We start from the raw sequence: 23,506 nt of genomic DNA, 5'->3' as shown, positions 1-23,506 counted from the left end.
CAATGCATTTCATTACCCAATTTATAGAGAGTGATGCAGCAGAGCTTTAGTCCTTTAGTCCGTCCACTTGTTCCACCACCTCATCTCCGCACACTCCTGAAACAGTCCAGCTTCCAAACCTACAATGTCCACGCCAACTCCAACTCAACTGCCACCGCGCTCGTACTTTCATACTTCATCGCAGTCCAACTTTTTGCATTTACGTTTATCACTGTAATCATAATATTTCCAGTCAGATGGCAGCTTCAGCTCACATTACCTGAGGAAAGTGTGTGTGTGTGTGTGTGTGTGTGTGTGAGGGGTTAGAAAGTGATCTCTTTCGACAACAAACAAGCTGTTCTGTGTGTTTGAGAAACTGCAGATCCTCTATGATTTTCACATGAAAAGCAGTCTCTTTACACAGAATGGTGCGAAAAACAAAAAACATCCAGTGAGTAGCTGATAAGAAGTTAAAGGACAACGGCTAGGTTTGTTAGATCTGACAGTAAGGGTACAGTATTACCATATTACCACTCTTAAGGACTGTGTAAAACAGAAAAGCAACTCAGAATGGACAACACACCAAACCTTGAGGTGAAGAAGTAGATTCTTTACCTCATGTTTAACCTTTTGCATCAAAGGCCTCACCTAATACCATACTTTTATGAATTTGACCACAACTGGAAGATAATGATAATGACCTGGAAAGTTTACTTGTTTTATTTCCTGTTAAAACACCATTTTTATACATTCTTGTATGAACGCGGTTTCTCTTCGACATGAGTGCAAGTTTCTGAAATACTAAAAATACTACACCATCCAGCAAAGTACCACTATAACCATTAAACATCGCAGATGTTTCTCAATATCCACGTTTAACGTATTTCTGGGTGGATTTTCCATACTTGTCACTTCTACACTTACAATGACAAAAATATCTACAACCACCACTACATCCTTCACTTACCTCGAAGGTATCTGATAATTCAAGGAATCATGGCACGTTTATTCTTAATTATTTAATAAATAATTGATGTTCCAGATGATGACGAGGTACCACAACGTCAAAGTTGGTGGACACCTGACCACAGGATTTGTAGAAACATCCCAGTTCCAATTTGCTGTTATAATAACCTTCTCTTTTCTGGGAAGATGTTCCACGTGGAGATTCTGTGGAGGTTTGTGCTCATTTATCCACAATGGTGTTAGTAAAGTCAGGTACTGATGTAGGTGGTTTGAGGAGGCCTGTGGTGCAGTCAGAGTTCACACGTGTTCAATAGGGTTGAGGTCGGAGCTCGATAGCAGGAGATCTTCCACTCCAACCAATGGTGAAGGGAAATTTTCATGCTACCGCATCCAACGACGTCCTTCACAATTGAGCGCCTCAAACTTTGTGGTAAGAGTTTGGCAAAAAGAACACATATGGCTGATAAAGTCAAGTCAAGCCAATACTTTTTAACACATCGTTGTACGTATAGCTACCGTATACAGTGGATCGTTAAAATCCTTCTGCTTTGATTTCACAGAAAGAAAAAAAATGCAATCACATTACAGCTATGAATCTGTCAAAGTTTAAATTTTTTACACGTGTTTTATTATTTATTTATTTCTTTTTAAATCCCACTCACATCATAAATGAACACTCACAGTAAAGTATTTCTATTATATATTTTAGGTACAAAAAAAACCCAAACCTCCCACCGAGTCACTTCTCCTGAAGAACAAATTAAAAACAAAAATCGAACACAAGATTAAAATCCTTCCCATAAAGAAAGAGAGAAAAAAAACCCCCACTGAGCTGCACTTTTAATACAATCACATTAGAAAACAAATATCTTTTTCCACACGAATTCAATCTCATAGAGTTCTCATAGAGTCCGTGTCTTACAGAGCGATTTCAAGTTTGGCAAACTTTTGTTGAACTCTGTTCTACCTACACACATGTACTACAAGGAACTACAGGTGTGTGTGTGTGTGTGTGTGTGTGTGTGTGTGTGTGTGTGTGTGTGTGTGTGTGTGTGCAATTGAGCTGGTCATATACAATCAGAGTATCTCTGAAGCCATGGATGTTTTGTACAATCCTCCACCACAGAGTTAACAGGAGGGCGTGGAGACAATGATCCTTCGCTCGAGTCTAGTAGGTCTTCCCCCCCCCCTGCTGTCTCATTGTGAGCTGCTTTAGTTTTTCTTTTTTGTTTCGTAAAACCATTCGAAGATAAAATGCCAAAAAAATCATGTTGACGAACAATAATACGCGTCGCCATAACACCGAAATATCGCTTTACGTTTATTACCGTAATCATAATATTCTCATCAGATGGCAGCTTCAGTTAATGTTCACATTACCTGAGCAAAATGTGTGTGTGTGTGTGTGTGTGGTTGGGAGGGGTTAGAAAGTGATCTCTTTTGGCACCAAACAAGCTGGTTAGTTTGTTTGAGAAACTGCAGATCCCCATGCGATTTTCACATGTAATTAAAATTCTCTTTCAAATACACACAGAATGGTGCGAAAAACAAAAAACATCTGGCGAGCAGCAGATAAGCGGAGAGGAGAAGGAGGAGAAGTCAAAAGAGAATGTTGAGGCTTGTTAGATTTGACAGGAAGGCTACATACAGTAAAGAGGCTTCCTACAGCACAGTCATTTTTCTTTCCACATATCCCAGCGATGGTACTAAACTGGGGTCAGCCATGATGCACTGCCCCCTGGAGCACAGAGGGTAAAAGGCCTTGCTCAAAGGCCCAAGAGTGGCAGCTTGGCAATACTGGTACTTTCCAATTAGTAATCCAGCACCTTAACCACTGATTTATCACTTCCCCTTTTAAGTAACTCATACTACCACTCTTTAGGACTGTGCTGAACAGAAAAGTATCTCAGAATGGACAACACGCCAAACCTTGAGGTGGACCGGGTACAACAGTAGAAGGTCACATTAAGAGTGGAGAAAACATACAGTCTATAATAGTTCATTATTATTATTAATAATAATATATTTGAATAGAAAAGCAGCATTATGGTAATGTTGTGATCCATGATTTTCAATGGTTTTCCCTAATTTTATTAAATTTTTTTGCATGGAATCTGTTGAACAGAATTATTGGATTGCTCCTATGAGACCCTCCTTTAAATCTGGCCAAATTTGGGAAACTTGGTTAGTTTTAATGGCCGCCTTTTTCCTGACCGAGTATCTCTAGCGGATGCTTAATAATTCAGCATAATAATATTTAGAAACGTGAATATTTACAGAAATGTTGGGCACATTAAAAGATCAATCAATTACAGAGTTTCAGAACAATATACTGATGTACACCATATGGACAAAAGAATTGGCACACTTGACTTTTACAACTATATTTAGTTCTTTTCTAACCCTAGTATAGTATGTCTTTGAATTAGAATTAAGTTTTCCCTTCACTTGAACTAGGAGACCCAAAGCTGTTCCAGTATGACAATGCACTTGTGCACAAAGCTCCAGCTCCATGAACATATGCTTTACATAGGTTGGAGTGGAAGATCTCCTGCTTTAGAGCACATTCCTCACCTTTGGGATGAATGTGAACACTGACTGCACCTCAGGCCTCCTCACCTCACCTACATCACTACCTGACATTATAACACTGCTGTTGATCAAATCTCTAAAGTCTATTGGAACATCTTCCCAAAAGACTGAAGGTTATTCTAGCAGCAAATAGAGTCTAAATATGGAATGTTCAGAAAGCACATAGGAATCTTATAGTGAGGTGTCCACAAACCTTTGTCCATATAGTGTATATTTTAAAGTACAGCTGTTAGAACAATTTATTTCGTTTTAATTTTTAATGGTATCATTACAAAATCTCTAAATTTTGTGTATGTAAAATAGGATTTTTGGCACATGCCTGCTTAAGACAAATAATTCACAAGCACTTGTGGCACAGATATAAAATTAGAAAACACAAAGGCCAGTCTATAAGAACATTCTTTTTTGCTAAAGACCACGTAAAAAAAAAAAAAAAAAAAACAGAAAACACTTTTGAACACATTAAGTAAGGGCTGTTTCCAAACTCAAAGCTAAAACCCAAACTCTTGATCTGTTCCAGAAAAACCAATACTCAAACGACATATGACTTCACGCCACTAGATGATGCTGTCCTGCTTCAGGAAAATGGAAGGTCCGATTCCCATTCTCCGTTTATTTCCCGGGAACATCACGTCCTCAAACCTGTGCAGCTCCACCCTGCAGTTTCATCACGGTAGTTCTTCGTGTCTCGCTGATGTCAAGGCCGTTCGTGCCTCTAAACATTTCTGCTACATGATTGTATGTGTATATTTCTCAATTCAGGCTTCCTCCTGTGTGTTCTGCCCAAGTGTTCTGCTCAGACATCCCTGGCCACGCTCTCTCCTAGGAGCCAGTAGGTCCTCATCCTTCCTTTCCCCTTCATTTCCACGTCTCCTCTCAGCTCCAGCTGGAAGCAGTTGAACTCCTGCAGCACGGACCGCGTTGCCTCTGATACATGGATTTTTAGTGCTGACAGAACAACAGACAACATCCCTGACATTAGCATGATAAGGTTGCACAGACAAAGTTGCCAGTGTGCACATAATGACTACATACAAGTATGGAAACACCTAGACTTGATGGTGGTTTTTGAGAGAAACATGCATGTTCCTTTTGTCTATATGTAACAAACTAGGTAGGACTCTGACCAAACAATTATAACAGCTTTACACACTCTTGCCGGACAGTTTGTTTCCATGAACATACTGAAATACTTTTTACTAGTTGTTCTGTAATAGTTGGAGATTTCTTTCTGACCTTGTGATCCAGTTCATCCCAGAGCAGTTCAATAGGATTTAGGTGCAGTGACTGGGCAGGTCATTTCATGATAAATAACATTCCAGCCGACTCTCAGCTTACAGAAATTGGATGTACGCTCGTTGTCTTGTTGTATGGTGAAGTCAGTTCCAATGAACCGCAGTCCAGACGAAATTGCATAGTGTTGAAACATGGGATTGTTAAATTGTTGGTTCCAGAAGAGGAAAGTAACGAATCGCAGTACATTTAAATTGTTTGAAATTGTTTACATTTACTTCAGTATCATTTGTATGAAGTTTTGTACTTAACTACATTTTAAATCATATTTCTATATTACTAAGTAAAAAAATGTATAAAAATAATGCAGTGGGGGGAAAAATTACGCCTCGGAAATTTCTGCGCTGATTGATTGATGGTCGGAGAACAAACGTGCTAAACTCATAAGAAAGAGAGATAGAGACCCAGCTGAAAGCGGAATGCCGTCGATTCGAAAGCTGTTCAGTGCTTGCGCTCACTCTCTGAATTCTGAACCTAATGACGTTATAACAGAAGATTTTATTGTTGCTGCGAAAGTAAATAAGTCACATTCCTTCCCTGCTCCAAAACAACCCCAAACCATTAAGCTTCGACCTCCATGTTTGAACGTCTTCTCCCGTTCTCTGTCTTAAATAAGTTCTTTTGTTAGAGCCAAAAAATTCCACACTTGGACTCATCTCTCCATAGAACCTTCTTCCAGTCATTGACTTTCTAATTTGTTTTGCTTTTTTGTTTGTTGCATAGACACAAAAGGAACATGCATGTATCTAAAAAAAAACCAACATAAAATACGAGGTGTTTCCACACTTTTCACTATATAACGAATAAAGCACTTAGTAGGGTGATTTCTCTCGAAGCAAAGTCCTCCATCTTGAACGCACTGAAAAAAGGTTTTGCCCCTTTGAGTTTTAAAATGTGAGCATTACAGGAGACTTCCAAAATTTTTTTAAACATTGTCTCACAGAGAACATCAACAATTCACACGCATGTGAAGTGTCCACTATACAACTAGTGTGAGCAGCCAGAAATAGGAAAAATGCTGCTGGAAAATGGACCAACAACTTCTGACCAATCAGATTGCAAAACTCAACAGCACTGGAATTAATATTAATAATAATATACATAACAATAATAATAATAATAATTACCTTCCCCGTTTGACTCCATACGTGAAGCAGTGTTAACCGTGTCGCCAAACAAACAATATCTTGGCATCTTCAGTCCAACAACCCCAGCACACACAGGGCCTGGATACACACACAAACACACACATAATTTAGACATTTCCACAATTCTATTGTGTAGGTCCTCACTATGCATTAGTGAGGTCCTACATTGTTACAGGAGCTTTGTCCGGATATACATTCCGATTCGACCTCTGACCCCATGCTCTCACCGGTGTGGATGCCGATGCGCAGACGGAGCTGCTGATCGGGCCGATGACGGATCCTGAAAGTGTGCACGGCTTTAAGGAGGGCCAGAGACATATGAGCAATTTCCCTCGCATGCAGCTTCCCGTTCCTCACAGGAAGTCCTGATACGACCATGTACGCATCACCGATGGTCTCCACCTAGGGGTTCCCAACACACACACACACAGACACAGACACACACACACACACACAGACACACACACACACACACACACACACACACACACACACACACACACACACACACACACATTTGGATTTATATCATTGTGTGAACCTTCCACTGACAATGATTCATGCAGTTAATTTGTAACCTAACCTCAGTGACCAAGAGCAAGCATGGTGCCTCACTCGCAGTATTTCAAATAAAAACCTTTTTTTTTTTTTTTAAAAGAAAAATAATTTCTTATGGGGACCAGCCACGTGTCCTCACAAAGTCAAAGTGGTCAGATTTTATTATCCTTGCAAGGACATGTGGCTACTCCCCATGAGTAAAACTAAAGAAATGCTATTTAAAAAAAAATACAATAGCGTATATACACACACACACACTTTTTAAAAGCAACAAACAAGTGACAGGAAATGGGAGTCAGACACATGTCCTCTTCATCCAATGTTATTCTGTGCACAATTGTTCGGACACACAACCCGGCACAACACTATCATGCCCTGCCTGACACCATGATCTACTACACTGTCTGTGATATCTGAATATGTTGCTCTGGTTTATACCCTGTTAATCATCATTTGAGCAAATATGCCCATATTGGAAATTCTTCTTTACATACCCAAGCGATTTTAGGAAGCTGGGGGTCAGAACACAGGGTCAGCCATGATACAGAGGGTTAAGGGCCTTACTCAAGGGCCCAACCATGGCAGCTTGGTGATAAGAGGGGGTGGAACCCCCTCCCTTCCGATCAATAACCCAGAGCCTTAACCACTGAGCTACCACTTCCCAACAAAAAACACCACCAGTGAAATACTTGGAAATGTTACATTGGAAATATTGCAGGTCATTGATCACATTTGGAATTGTGCTCAGAAACAATAATAAAAAAAAAAGCATTGTGATACAAATTTAATTTTTAAATTTTGAACAAAAAGAATGAAGGCAATGTACACGGACCAATATGTCTAATATGATTAACAAAAACTACGGAGGGGATGATACGAAAAAAAAAATGGAAGCAATTCCAAGATGATCAAATTCAGCTAAATATATCGGTCTCATTTTGCCTGGAATAGCAGCGATATTAACTATTACAATGAATAAATGATCATTTCTAGCAGAGGCACAAACATTGCACTATGAATCTGTGGTTTATTACCTTGTAAACGTCAAAGTTGTCGATGATGGCATCGAAGCACGTGTACAGGTCGTTCAGAAAAGTGACCACCTGCGGAAAAACATTAGGTCGTGTGTGAACGCTGTAACTCAGACCTGATGTAACGAACGTGTATATGGATTTAAATGTGTTCACCTGCATAGGCGTGCTCTCTGCAGACAGAGCCGTGAAGCCTACTATATCGCTGAAGTAAATAGTGACTGAGTCAAAGGCTTCGGCCTGTACCGTCTCACCTCTTTTCAGCTGCTCAGCCACCGAGCTGCAAGGCAAAGAAAGTCACAAAGTGCAGAAGAAAAAGTGGTTTTTAACCCCATTAGTGACCTTACAGGCACAATGTCCACGGCTAAAGCGGAATGAAAGGCAGGAACACTTAGGTTTGCACTCACTGAGGCAGGATCTGATAGAGCAGTGCTTCCGCTTTGCGTTTCTCCTCGTGATATGCCTGAGTCCTCTCTTCCACCAGCTCCTCCAGGTTATTCGCATACTGCTCCATGCGCGAGAGCAGATTGTCAAGGATGTTAGAGCCATAGCCTCTGCAGGGAGGAGCAGATAAACATAAATCCGCCATTTGATTTTTCTCTGTAGTTTTGCTTTTGATTTTGCATTTATTGCTCATTATGTCCATCACATTACGTCCACATCTGTATATATTTGTATATATGCCATACAAGTCTCTTTGATTATCTTAGCTGTTACTTTAGAAATTATAAAGTATTAGAATGAGTATATTAACACAATCCTTTGATTTACCTTTACATCCTGAACTACTGTTGCTGCTGTCACTACTGTACTACTGAACTACTGTCAGTACAAATCTACTGTCAGTACTGTCACTACTGAACTACAGTAATGTTACTACTAAACAACTGTCAGTACTGTCACTACTGAACTACAGTAATGTTACTACTAAACAACTGTCAGTAATGTCACTACTGAACTACAGTAATGTTATTACTAAACTACTGTCAGTACTGTCACTACTGAACTACTGTCAGTACTAATCTACTGTCAATACTGTCACTACTGAACTACTGTCAGTACTAATCTACTGTTAATACTGTCACTACCAAACTACAGTACTGTTACTACTAAACTACTGTCAGTACTGTCGCTACTGAACTACAGTGCTGTTACTACTAAACAACAGTCAGTACTGTCATTACTAAACTACAGTAATGTTAATACTAAACTACTGTCAGTACTGTCAGTACTGAACTACTGTCAGTACTAATTTACTGTCAATACTGTCACTACCAAACTACAGTACTGAACTACTAAACTACTGTCAGTACTGTCAATACTGTCAGTACTAATCTACTGTCAGTACTAACCTACTGTCAATACTGTCGCTACTGAACTACAGTACTGTTACTACTAAACTACTGTCAGTACTGTCACTACTAAACTACTGTCAGTACTGTCACTACTGAACTACTGTCAGTACTAATCTACTGTCAATACTGTCACTACCAAACTACAGTACTGAACTACTAAACTACTGTCAGTACTGTCACTACTGAACTACTGTCAGTACTAATCTACTGTCAATACTGTCACTACCAAACTACAGTACTGAACTACTAAACTACTGTCAGTACTGTCAATACTCTCAGTACTAATCTACGGTCAGTAATAATCTACTGTCAATACTGTCACTACTGAACTACAGTACTGTTACTACTAAACTACTGTCAGTACTGTCACTACTAAACTACTGTCAATACTGTCGCTACTGAATTACAGTAGTGTTACTACTAAACTACCATCAAAATTGTCATTACTGTCAATACTGAACCACTGTAAATATCATCACTACTGAACTATTGTCACTACCTACCCAGTCACTACTGAAATGTCACTGATTAACAACTGTCAATTCTGTCACTACTAAACTACTGTCAATACTATCACTACTAATCTACTGTTACTACTAAACTACTGTCAATATTGATATTCTGTCAGTTCTGTCACTTCTGTACTACGGTTACTAATGATCTACTGTTACTGTTGTCACTACTGAACTACTGTCTGTACAGAACTGCTATCAATACTGTTAGTACTGAACTACTGTCACAACTAAACCACTGTTACTACTAAACTACTGTCACTGTGGTCACAACGAAACTATTAAACTACCATCACTACTGAACTGCTGTCACTACCAAACTACCGTCACCGTCACTACTCTCACTATTGATCTATTGCCATTACTGATCTACTGTCAGTACTGTTACTACTGAACTACTGTCATTTATCTCACTGATGATCTATGGATCTTCTGCCATTACTGATCTACTGTCAGTACTGTTACTACTAAACTACAGAGTCAGAAATGCTACACTCATGTAGACTTTGTAGATTTTTATGCTAAGTAATACAGGCTTATTTATTTCTTTAAAAAATGTCCACCTGTTGTGTTTGCGCATCATCACTTTGATCTGGTTAAAATCCGGCCGGTCGCTAGGTTCCTCGGCCCAGCAGCGCTGCATCAACTGACCCAGTTCTTCGCTGTGGCTCTGAGTGCACAGCAGGGGGCGCAGGTACGGCCATCGTCCGTCTGCCACACGCTCCACAATCTCTGGTAGAGATTATTAGGGTATGATCATATATAATTCAGAGCCAGGATTATTTACTATTAGTCCTTTTGTGATGCCATAAACAAATTAGATTTATTCACGTTGGTGTAATTGAGTAGGTTTTTTGTGTACTTTTACTTTTTAAAGTATTTTTTAAAATCTGTAATTTTATTTGTACTGTTTTGTTTTGAAGTTTTGTACTTAACTACATCTTAAATTACATCTGTTACTAAGTAAAAACATGTAAATAAAAATAATGCAAGGGGAAAAAACAATTACACTGAATAATTGATGGGCGGAGAACAAACAAGAAAGAAAGATGGAGACGGACGAGACAGCCGTCGATTTGAAGGTTGTTCGATGCGCGCGCTCACTGTCTGAATTCTCAATCTGTATTTGCGATTTCTCTCATTATTATAAATAACATTATAAACAGGAGGGGTTTTTTTTTGCTGTAAAAATGCATAAATCACATTAGACTCAAGTCAATTAGCTGGATAGATTTTACTCTGAGTAAATTTTAAATGAGCTACTTTTTTTTTTTTTTTTTTTTTACTTTTTGCTTGAGTAGATTTTTAGAGCGTGAACTTATACATAGTAAAGTAAAATGTCATTGAAGTTTGACCGTGCAGAATAAATATGACTTTTCTAAATAAATAAATACTGTTTGAAATAAAGTCATAATCTATATTAAATTCTATATTTATTTCATTCATACAGCTGAGCAGCTATGAGGTTAAGAGCCTTGCTCATGGGCCCAAATCAGGCAGATTGGTGTGGCTGGGATTTGAACAAATGACCTTCAAATCCATCATCCAATGCCTTAACTACCAAGCTACAACCTCCCTCAACAACTGCAAAGTGTGTATGTGTGTGTGCTTTGCCTGGTAATGGTAAAGACAGCACTTTTTGATCTCTAGATCAAGAATAATTTGTGTGATATTCATGGTGAACAAAAATACACTAAATTCTGCCTCAAGTGGACACAAAAAGCATTTCCACCTTACATTCTGGCTCCATGAACCCTTTTTTTCCACATGACAGCGTTTCCATCTCACGTCTGACACGCACTCTATACATCTGGGCTTTTTTCATTACATTTCCTCACTACATTATTACTGCCTTCAATCTGCATACGGCTCTGATCTGCTTCAGAAGTGTCACGTTAGCTGTGTCACTCAGCCTTTGTATACTGTGTGTGTGTGTGTGTGTGTGTGTGTGTGTGTGTGTGTGTGGCCGAGCCAGATTTCCCAAACACATTCGATGCTGGTAGACCCATTGTTCCTAACAGTGCATGAATAAATCAAATGAATGCTTATTAGCAAACAAGGCACGCACTCACACACACACACACACACACACACACACACACACACACACACACACACACACACACACACACACACACACACACTGAGTCAGGGCATTACAGAAGTGAGATAAGACAAAGGTGACACAACAATATGATGTGACATTCACACACACACACACACACACACACACACACACACACACACACACACACACACACACACACACACACACACGCGCGCGCACACATGGACAAACATCACACAAGGTTTTGTAAACCATGCATTGTTCTGCTGGTCACATTCTGTTTGTGAGTGCTGACAAAAAAGAAACATGCTGTTCCCCATGTGTCTTTGTGTGTGTGTGTGTGTGTGTGTGTGTGTGTGTGTGTGTGTGTGTGGTGTGTGTGTGTGTATGCGACTGACGTTTAGGGCTGAGTGGAGGGCTTTCCAGGTAGAAAACTCCCTTGAGGAGAGCCAGTTCTTGCAGAATAATGCCGAAACTGTACACGTCTCCCTTCTGAGTCCCGCATGCCGGCTTGTTCTCTGCACGCAGCAGCTCTGGAGCTGTCCACAACTTACCTACACACGCACACACACGCACACACACACACACACACACACACACACACACACACACACACACACACATTTTCTTTCTTTGTGAGAAGCTTCAACAGATTTGACAACATTGTCAAGGCAGCTCATTAAAATTCTATATGACACCTACATCTGACCCTCAACTTAACCTCAGTAACCAAAACCAAACCTTTTGACTCTTAGATCTTTAATAAGTTTTCGCTCCTGGGGACTCAAACCCCCCCCAAAAGGTCAGATATTCCTAATTCTTGTGAAAACAGTTGATCATGCCCAAGAAATTGAGATTTAAGTAAGTATGTGTAAATTGAATGCAGAATGCTGAAGCTTCAAGATATTTCAGAAATAATTTTTATTTTTTTTATTAAAACAAATCCCAAATCTTTTATGTCGTCTCAGGTATTTAATGGCTTTTGTTTTGAAGAATTTAGCTGTTGAAACCTTACATAACCTACAATACTATCGACTCTCGTAGCCTTACACGCCTACGCTACATTTCCACTTGTGGACCCTTAAAATCCCCCAATACAGTGTCGGCTATTATTATTATTATTATTATTATTATTATTATTATTATTACTCACGTGCGTAGTAAGCGTATGTGTCCTCAAGGCTGCTGTCATTGTGAAAGCTGGCCAGCCCATAGTCTGTGATCTTCAGCACGAAGCGGCTGTCCACCACGCAGTTGGAGGACTTCAGGTTGCCATGGGAAACGATCATACTGTTGTGAAGGAATGACATTCCCTGCAAAAGACCATAATATTTTTCAGGAGAAATTCAAACAATCTGAAAAGTCCTGCTCTCTTCGCCTGTTATGGATATTAATATTCATAATAAATGGTCATACAAACATCCTGTTTTCTTACCACACAAAGTCAATGTCCATTGTCCTGATCTCGATTTGCTTTGTTGCCATTTTCTTATCCAGTCTATACCGCTAGTCCAAATATGTATAAATATGCAGATTTATTTTGTATTCGATACTAACAATTAAATTAGGAATAAAATGTGTAACTCAATTAATACTCAAATTAAAGAATTCATCAACCATTAAATGGTGAATCGGCATAAGAGTTAACGATGTGATGCATCGTTTTTTTTTTTTTTAAGTGTGCACCAGACACAAATTGGGACTTGTATAATGATGCATCGTTTTTTAGCATATTTGCATATTTATTATACATATTAACATATTTGTTAAAAAATAACTTCTTTATATATAATGATTAGTCGATGCTCTATACCAGGGGTGTCAAACTCAATTGCACAGGGGGCCAAAACTCAAATCACTCTTGAGGTCGTGGGCCGAACAGGATAAAAAATTATTGAACACAATAACACTTAATGGTTTTTGAACATAAATATGAATAAAAAAAAAAAAGACAGGAATATTTTCCAAAATAAATCAACGAAAACTTTAATTATTTCCTGTCAAAATTATACAAGTTAGAAATATGAACATGCTGCGAAAAAACCATGAAAAAATAAATACAAATTGTGCTTTTAAGTAAACGTTAAAATAACAACAAATCAAAGCGATCAGATTTCTCTGCTCTTATGCCATTCTAAAAATATAAACTTAAAATTTAAATAACTTAAAATATTTTGCTCTTCATAAAAATATCTCCTGTCAAACACAAGACGTCTCACACCTTCATCATGCAGCTTTTCAGAAACTCTCCCTCGGTAAATGGCTGCGCTGATTTGGCTCTGATTTCTATTCGCAATAACTGTACAATAGGGGTAAATACATCAACAGAAGCTCGACTTGATTGGCGCTGGAATGTTCCCAGGTAGCCTAGCATTCGGCAAGGCAGCTGAAGCGCTGCATTATGGGGCCTGTAGTTTGTGTTATCAGCACTTCATATCGCCGGGACATTAATAACAATAATAATAGAGCTATATAAAATCATCTTGCAGGCTAAATATAATTGTAAATCGGGCCAGATGTGGCTCACGGCCCTCGAGTTTGGCACATATGCTCTATACTATTATTATTGAGAAAGTGACCGATCAATTCTCGTCGCTAAACTGTTTCTCGAGCGTGTTCTCTCAGCACCGCCGCTGCTACGTGAATATAACTCATCGCAACACTTCGCAGACCGAGGCGTGTCCTGAGAGTCACATAGAATACAGATTAACATGGCAGAGGTAGAGCTGCGTCTTCCTGCAGACAGAACAGGAAAAGAGAGTGTTTTGTTTTTTTTGCGCTACAAAGGCGTGTTTCTGAAAGGGACATGTGTTAAAAGTCAGAAGGCACTTAAGTAAATTGATGATTTGCAGTTTGTTTACTGAATTGCAGCACACATTATTTTTGCATCGCATCGCGTTGTGTTTAATTAAATTAAAACCAGATTGCACTGCATCACAAACTTTGTAGCTCAGAAAATGACAAAGTTACTTTAGACTTTTACATTTAAGGCATTCGACAGACTCACTTTGACAATGTCATTGATCAAAGAATACCGGAACATCCAGTCCAGGGTAATACTATCAATCTCCATGAGGTCCTGAAGGGCACACACACACACACACACACACACACACACACACACACACACACACACACACACAAACCACTTTAATTATAACCAGACTGACGCTAAAGGTACCAAGAGAGTAGGTTATGAGAAGGACAAAGTCAAATGAAATTCACTCATATTATAATATTCATGAATTGCATTACATAGCAAAGCAATTTACAAGCAGCATTTCCTACACACCACACACACACACCCACACACACCCACACACACACACACACACACACACACACACACACACACACACAGGGTAGGCAATTCCACTTTAGATGCTCTTCCACAAGCTCTGTAATCAGATAAATTATAGAGGAATAATAATAATGTATGTTTGTACTGTGTGTGTGTGTGTGTGTGTGTGTGTGTGTGAATGAGTGACAATGTAGAAAAATATAACAGCATGGATACTAAAGCATGGTGCCTGTAAGTTATTTATAAAAGAAATGTGCAAATGAGTCTCAATAAAAAATGCAGTGGCCTCTGTGCCTGTCAATCACAGTAAAGGAGGTGTGGTCTCTATAAATGTCAATCACAGTAAAGGAGGTGTGGTCTTTATAAATGTCAATCACAGTAAAGGCGGTGTGGTCTTTATAAATGTCAATCACAGTAAAGGCGGTGTGGTCTTTATAAATGTCAATCACAGTAAAGGCGGTGTGGTCTTTATAAATGTCAATCACAGTAGTGGAGGTGTGGTCTTTATAAATGTCAATCATAGTAAAGGAGGTGTGGCCTCTATAATTGTCAATCACAGTAAAGGAGGTGTGGTCTCTATAAATGTCAATCCCAGTAAAGGAGGTGTGGTCCCTATAAATGTCAATCACAGTAAAGGAGGTGTGGTCTTTATAAATGTCAATCACAGTAAAGGCGGTGTGGTCTTTATAAATGTCAATCACAGTAGTGGAGGTGTGGTCTTTATAAATGTCAATCATAGTAAAGGAGGTGTGGCCTCTATAATTGTCAATCACAGTAAAGAAGTTGTGGCCTCTATAAATGTCAATCACAGTAGAGGAGGTGTGGCCTCTATAAATGTCAATCACAGTTTAGGAGGTGTGGCCTCCATAAATGTCAATCACAGTATAGGAGGTGTGGCCTCTATAAATGTCAATCACAGTATAGGAGGTGTGGCCTCTATAAATGTAAATCACAGTAAAGGAGGTGTGGCCTCTATAAATGTAAATCACAGTATAGGAGGTGTGGCCTCTATAAATGTAAATCACAGTATAGGAGGTGTGGCCTCTGTGTCAGTTGTACTCTATACAATATTTCTCTACTCTCAACAATATTTGTTGTGTATCCCCATTTGAACCATTTCATGTATGACTTTTAAGCAAGTAAATTTTACTGTAGTGGACACCATGCATAAAAGGGTTGATATAGATTATTTCACATTTTCTGACAAAAATAAAGTTAAACTATACAGTATGTGTGTGTGTGTGTGTGTGTGTGCATGTGTGTGTGTGTGTGTGTAGATAAACAGTGTGTATCCTGACCTGTAAGCTGCCCCTTGGGCAGTACTCAGTGAGGATGCAGATGTTCGGGCCATCTATGCAGGCTCCTATAAATCTAGTCAGGTGTTCATTCTGAACATCACGCATCTGTGTGTACAGGAGAGAAGATCAATCACTCACTTCCCAGCAGGCCTCTGTGTGTCCTGGAAGTAATTACTTTTTCCAAAATCCCACAGCAGATAGGGGCAGTAAAGGCACACTTACATGTTTGAGTTCAAACAGCACGGTCCTGGTGAGCTCAATGCGCTTCTTGTTGATATACTTAATAGCTGTTATGTTTCCCTGCAAAGACAACATGTCAAAACGGACATCCCACTCTTTCTCAGCTGAAACATGTATAAAATATTCAGTAAAATATACCATTCCTACTGTTTATAGTCTCAACGTTTTAAGGATTTGAGCAAACAAAGAAAGTGTTTTATTATGACATCACATGGAGTCGTACCATGAAGTACTGAAAAGCTGTCAAGTTGGAATTCACAGTTATTATGCCCTAGTTTGACCCATGTTGCGTTCAATCATCTATTTTTGAATATGAGAAGTCAAAAAAAGTTTCTCGTACCTTGTAGTAACAGGTCTTGGCATAAATCTGAACATTTCCCTCCATGGTCAGCAGTGAGCCATAATTGGAGCCTCTCTATGAGGGAGGAAATTGAGTAACAAATCACACACTGGTACATGGTTTAACTCATTCAGCACCTACCACCGGTTATCCACAGTTTTAGATTTTACAGCAATGTAGTTGAAGTAAATATGCTTCATATTCAGATATGTATATACACTGACAGATAGAGTAGATGATTGTAAATCCTCTATATCACAAGTGGGACTGCATTCATACATTCAATCGTTAATCATTTTGAACTTAAATATTTCTGAACATAGATATTACAAACCCCCACTATGAATTTCTCCGTTCTTGGTGATTTAACCATTTCCAATTAATTATTTTATATAAATGTGTCAGCATATATAATGTGTATAAATGTGTGTCAGCAATAACTACAAGAAGCACAACAAAAAGCCCAGACTAGTTAGTCCCTGGTACCTCTACTACAAATATAGAGCATTTAATTCTTTTTTTTCTTTTTTTTTTACCTTCATAGGAAGAAGGTAGATGTGGAGGAGATTAAGGCTCAAAAGATCAGCAGCTGCTACAATGTATTTTTATATTTGGATTCTTCAGAGTTTAATTATAGACTTTAAAGTCTTCTGCTTTTAAAACCGAAAAGAAAAAATATTTTTTACCTTTTACTTAAAAATAAAGATGCTCAGTAGTTTAAAAAATAAAACCAAAACAAACAAACAAAAAAAAACACAAAGGTTGTATAAAAAACTATATGGACAAAAGTTTGTGGACACCTGACCATAAGATTTTTGGGTGCTTTCAAACATCCCATTTCACATTTATTCCCCATTTACTGTTATTAATAATCTCCACTCTTCTGGGAAGATGTTCCACTAGATTTTGGAGTGTGCTTGTGGAGATTTGTGCTTATTCAGCTTAACGGGTGTTAGTGAAGAAGTGATGTAAGTGAGAAGGTGAGGAGGCCTGGGGTCCAGTCAGTGTTTACATTCATCCCAATGGTATATAATTTAATATTTTAGCATTGCTTGAGAATTGAGTACATGTTCAATAAAGCTCATACTACAGTGTGTATGGGTGTGTGTGTTTGTGTGTGTGTGTGTGTGTGTGTGTGTGTGTGTATGTGTCCTCACCAATGACAGGGTCAATCTGCTGCATGTCCTACGCAAGGCTTTCTCCAGGTTATTAAGCTGAATGTCGTCCCAGTGCACTCTCCACAGCTGTGCTGCCAACTCGTTCTCCAACTTCACCTTTCTGAAGGACAGAATGCGTGGGTGAGCGAGACAGAGCGAGTGAACGTAAAGGAAAAGAAGAACCATAAATAACAAAAAGACAGGAATAAGTGTGTAAAGATGCAACATAAAAGAATGTGAATGGACCTAACACTTTCTCAAAGTATTGACAAATTTGTTCATACTGACTCACTTCCTTCAAACACTTTCATTTAAAATCAGAAGTGGTTAAAAAAAACACTCGTCATTGAGAACTTTTGAAAGCACTAAAATGACAAAATGTGATGGTTCTGATCAGACCACACAAACTCCCAAGTACAAACTATAAAATAAATGTCATTATGGAATAGCTGTTATTATAAAATGTGCCATAAAATATATATATTATGTAATATGTCATTAATAATAGACGTGTCATTTTGTAATAAATGTGTCATTATCCAAAAAAAGTCACTATTCAATAAATGTATTTTCCAACAAACATTCAATAAATGCGTCATTAACCAAAAAGATGTCATTGTGTAATAAATGGCAATGTATTAAGTGATAAATGCATCATTGTATAACGTCATTGTGAAATTTGCCATTATGTAATAACCGTGTCATTATTTAATAAATTACATTATGAAATGTCAATATGTAATAATGCACCATTATGTAATAAATGTGTCTATGTAATAGTGTAATTATATAATAAACATGCCATTATATAATAAATGATATAGCCAAAAATGTTGTTATAAATTGAAAAGGTCACAAGTAATAAATGTTTTATTAACCAAAAACATTATGAAATTAACGTTATGTAATAAATGTGCCATTATGTATTAAAAGTTTCATTAACCAAAAAAATGTCATCATGAAATAATGCATTAGTATGCAATAAACAACATTGTTATAAATGTTTAATTGCGCAATGTGTGTAAATGTGTCATTATGTAATAAATGCGTAGAAATGTGTCATTATATAATAAACACACCATTGTGAAATTTGCCATTAGATAATAAACGTGTCATTATGTAAGTGACTGTGTAATAAACTTGTCATTATTAAATGTGCAACTATGAAACATTATTAAACCATTGTTTCATTATAAAATTAATGTCTTAATGAAAAAAGAAAACTGAAGTGATACTAATATTATACTTTACAAATTCTTTTAAAATAAAGTATATAAAATATAAAATGATAGTAAATAATATAAACCTGGGATTCCACGAAATCTGAGAACATCTAAAGCATAAGCTTGTTTTTGTGGTTTATGAACTGTAAAACTAGAACTGAATTTCCTGAACGTTAATTATCTTAATTTTCGCTAAAAATGATGCTTCAGGCTAAGTTAGGTTTGTTTTCTGTTCACCTACACTAGAAAAGGTTAATGAGTGTAGACATAATAAAGTAAACAGTCAAAACAAACACCAGTTTCACAAAACAAACATAGCTTCACAACCTGCTCCTCATGTGCCACTGAAGTTGGAAGTTTTAGTGACTCAGAATATACTATAATCAACGTCTGATATATTTTTATAAACGGTAGAATGAAAATTATGAATTAGCATTACATTCATTGTTAATTCTCGATATTTATGAAAATGTAAAAAAAAATTATACATACAATTATACATAATAACAATAGTACCAATAGTTGTGTACTTGAATATGAACGTGTTCTAATAGTTGTTTTATTTCAGTAGAATTTAACATGTTATGGGTTATTAGCTTAAGAAAATAAAGATCAATAAAAGATTTAGAGATCAAGACAAAAACATAAGCTGAATGTTAAAATACAATATATGGAAAAAAAAATCTACTCAATATAAATAAAATGATCAAATTTATATGTGAAAAAAAAAAATACATTACATATAATTTGAATATGAATAAAATTGTATTATTCAACAGGCCTGTTGAATTCTCAAATCGAATTAGTCAGATCTGCGTGATTTAAGTCTAATATATATAATATATATATAAAAAAAAACATTGAGTTATTCAAAAACGAGGAATGTTGAAGAATTGAATGTTCCTGAGATGCTGATTATTTAACATTAATAAATGGAGTCTTCAGTGTCAGCGCTTTGTAAAAGCTAGTTTTTCACCTCCAGTTTCTTTCTAAAGCTACAGTATGTTCCCAAAAGTACAAAATATTTAGGAAAATATGGAAAGACATCCATCTGATTTGTGAAATGCTGTACGCATCACTCACTGATAAAATAGGAATGCCTTCTGCAGACTGGTAGAATAACAGGATGTTATGGAAGATCTCAAAGTTGTTCATGTGGACATGTGGAATTTGCTGATGGGTAGGCATGGATTTGATGCTACCTTCCATATCAGTATGGCTTAAAGATTAAATTTTCTTTTTAAAACTTGAAAAAAAAAAATTAAGTATAGTATTAAAAGCAGGAGGGAAGTCTTTTAAAAAAATAATGAACAATTTAGGTATAATTCTTTTTTTTCTCCTTTACAAGTTTGAGGGGTAGTTTTTGTAATATTATTTGTATAATTTATGTATTCTCCTATGTTTGTTTATATTGTTTATAATTTTTTTATGAATTCAATTCATTTTCATTTGTATAGAGCTTTTTTACAATGAACATTGTTATTATATATACATCTATATATATAAAGCTCAAATACCACTGACTGACTCACTCACTCATCACGAAATCTCAAAAACCACTGAACGGATTGCAATGACATTTGGAACATACCTTCCTCTTGGGTCTTAGGTGCTCACTAAGAAAGGGTTTTGAAAAATTTGCTCTGGATCGCGGCTAACTCGTGAAAAACGCGATTTCTCACGCATTGTAAATTCTTCGAAATAACATTACGATCCTAATGAAACTTAGTACATTGTTTCTTATTAGATGTTAGATGCACAATAAAAATTATTTTCAAAGTAGTTTGCCCTGTATCCGTACTACAAAGCGGTAGTATGTTATTTGTTGACGTTACGTTCTGATCTCTGATCATCCAGTCCTGCTCAGTGCTTACTGCTTATTGCCATATTGCTTAGCGTTCTGCCTTCTGTAGCGAAGCACGGGTACTTTCAGCTAGTATATATATATATATATATATATATATATATATATATATATATATATATATATATATATATGTATATATAATAACAATGTTCATTGTGAAAAAGCTCTATACAAATGAAAATGAATTGAATTCATAAAAAAATAATACTGACTGTTACAAAGTGCTGACACTGAAGACTCCATTTATTAATGTTAAATAATCAGCATCTCAGAAACATTCAATTCTTCAACATTCCTCGTTTTTGTATAACGCAATCGTTTTTTAAATTTTGTAAATTATATATATATATATATATATATATATATATATATATATATATATATATATATATATATATATATATATAGTATATATATATATATATTTATATATAATAGACTTAGATCATGCATATTTAAATTATATATAATAATTTTTTTCTCTTCCTCTTTTAATTGTGTAGTCGAACCTTCTTTATATGTCCCTTTGTTCTGTTTTGGGATTATTGGGGTGGGTGGGATGCGATTGTTATAAAATGTAAAAGAGCAATTTTTCAATAAAATTTCTTGGACAAAATATTGGAAGTTATTATAACAGTAAAGGGAGACTAAATATGGAAAGAACGTACGAAAATTAGGGTAAAGTGTCCACAAACTTTTGTCCTTATAGTCTTCACTGGCTGGTGATGAAATGTTTTCAGCTTATATTAAACATATATTTACATAACATTAATTAGAACTACCAATGATTAAAAAACATGGCATGTTATTTATTAATAAACGAATGAAAAACTGTAATTGCTAGCAAAGACTCTGGTATGTGTCATTATAGGAAAATATATGACATTGCCGTGACATTGCCGTTGTATCTTATTCCTTACTTCCATACTAAATAGGGTATGTATATTTCAGACTCTGGTTTATTTCACAATCCTTGCATAATTCAAATATAGCTTGAGTCGGAGTGCCATTCCGTGTCACAAGGCTTATGAAATAACTTTGATATTTATAAAATACCTTGCAATTATTTCATCAGTCTATTATATTTCACTGCACAACCTTTTAAAGATGTGTCATTATCTCTGAATGTGTGTTTGTGTGTATGTGTGTGTCTGAAGGAATGATGCACATGTCTGAGGTTTAAGCAGTCAGTCTGTCAGTGTTACTGTTAATGGAAAAAGTCTGTATACTATAAATTCTAAAGGTCAGAGTTTCTTACTACACGTCTAATCCACAAGCACTCGTTCAATGTACAGCGCCGAATTTATGGTCATAACACATAATGCCAAAATAGAAATCAGTCATAGAAATAAATGATACACTATAGACCAGGTTCCTTTCTTAAAATGTTACCACAAAGTAAAAGGAACACAATTGCATCAGAGACACAATCCTGTTCCAGTATGACAATAGTGCTGTGCACAAAGCCAGCTCCATGAAGATATGATTTAAATAGTTTGGAGTCAACCATATTGAACACTTTTGATATGATTTGGAACACTGACTGAACCCCAGGCTTCCTCACCCACATCAGTATCTCACTTTACTAATACTCTTATGACTGAATTTCCACAAGAACACTGCAAAATTCAGTGGAACATCTTCTCAGTGGAGGTCATTATAACAGCGTATGGGAACTTCATGTGGATCAGGGTGTTAACATTTTTGATCGCATGATTTCATGTTCATCTCTCTGGTAAAATGAGTTCAGATGTCCCAAAGTCATAGATTTACAATAAAAAATAGATAATGCACAATAAAGATAGTTATAAAAGGTAATGCCTTTTCATAAATATTTATAATCAGGAACATCATGCCTTTGAATGCATTATAACATAAAACAATTGTGTTGATCGTTTATTAGACGTATCATTAAAAAAGCGTTATCAACAACTTAAAACAATACTAATACAAAGCACTGCTAGTTAACAGCAACAACAATCATCAATGAACATTAAGCATCAGTTCCTGAAGGAAATATAGAAAAAGACAGAAATCAGTTAGAACACTATAAAGAACTTTTCATTTGAAGCTTCGTATTTCGGATAACCATGCTGAAAGCCCCCCTCCAACGTTTTAAACTATATACATTTTGACCTTAATACAAAATTCGTAAAAATCATACACTCAGACTGCTCAAACAATGCTCTAAAGTTGATTGTCTAATCAGAAGTCTGTGAGTGCTTATATTTACTATCAGCACCAATAGTTTATTGCTGGAACTATCAGCTATCAGCAAAAATCCATACTAATAGTTTTTCCGGGTTGCGTCTGCACTGAAGCGGCTGAAAAGGTCCACTGTCATTATACAGTATGAGAGCGGCCTCTAGAGGCGAATTACTGATGCTACGCAAAAGACTGCGTGCTGTACCTCATTCGTGTTAGTTCATAGTGCATTAACAAAAAGCCAAAAGAAAAAAATGACTTAATTAGAAAATGTATTAGTAAATGTTAAAATTTACAAAACAAAAATAAATACTCCTAAAGCATTTATTAACTTTATTAAAAACTTTTTTTTTATTTTTTATTATGGGGCACG

At 36.6% G+C, this 23,506-nt stretch overlaps 1 protein-coding gene across 1 annotated transcript in view; it reads right to left on the bottom strand.

Annotated features, from left to right (window-relative positions):
• Positions 1–3,199: 3,199 nt before the first annotated feature.
• Positions 3,200–23,506, bottom strand: part of npr1a (natriuretic peptide receptor 1a) — an 86,515-nt gene continuing 66,208 nt past the window's right edge. The window contains exons 10-23 of the mRNA XM_083544265.1: positions 17,839–17,959; positions 16,682–16,756; positions 16,324–16,401; positions 16,102–16,206; positions 14,510–14,581; positions 12,656–12,815; positions 11,901–12,056; positions 9,998–10,166; positions 7,975–8,121; positions 7,724–7,847; positions 7,571–7,639; positions 6,206–6,380; positions 5,958–6,056; positions 3,200–4,485 (exon numbers count right to left, since the gene is read on the bottom strand). Of these exons, the coding sequence (XP_083400391.1) occupies positions 4,334–4,485; positions 5,958–6,056; positions 6,206–6,380; positions 7,571–7,639; positions 7,724–7,847; positions 7,975–8,121; positions 9,998–10,166; positions 11,901–12,056; positions 12,656–12,815; positions 14,510–14,581; positions 16,102–16,206; positions 16,324–16,401; positions 16,682–16,756; positions 17,839–17,959 (1,702 nt within the window). The 3' untranslated portion in view covers positions 3,200–4,333. The remainder of the gene's footprint in view (positions 4,486–5,957; positions 6,057–6,205; positions 6,381–7,570; positions 7,640–7,723; positions 7,848–7,974; positions 8,122–9,997; positions 10,167–11,900; positions 12,057–12,655; positions 12,816–14,509; positions 14,582–16,101; positions 16,207–16,323; positions 16,402–16,681; positions 16,757–17,838; positions 17,960–23,506) is intronic.

The sequence above is a fragment of the Silurus aristotelis genome, assembly GCF_946808225.1.
Source record: "Silurus aristotelis genome assembly, chromosome: 6".
Taxonomy (NCBI): domain Eukaryota; kingdom Metazoa; phylum Chordata; class Actinopteri; order Siluriformes; family Siluridae; genus Silurus; species Silurus aristotelis.
The sequence above is the reverse complement of the archived record's forward strand: the minus strand, read 5'-3'. Positions and strand labels throughout refer to the sequence as shown.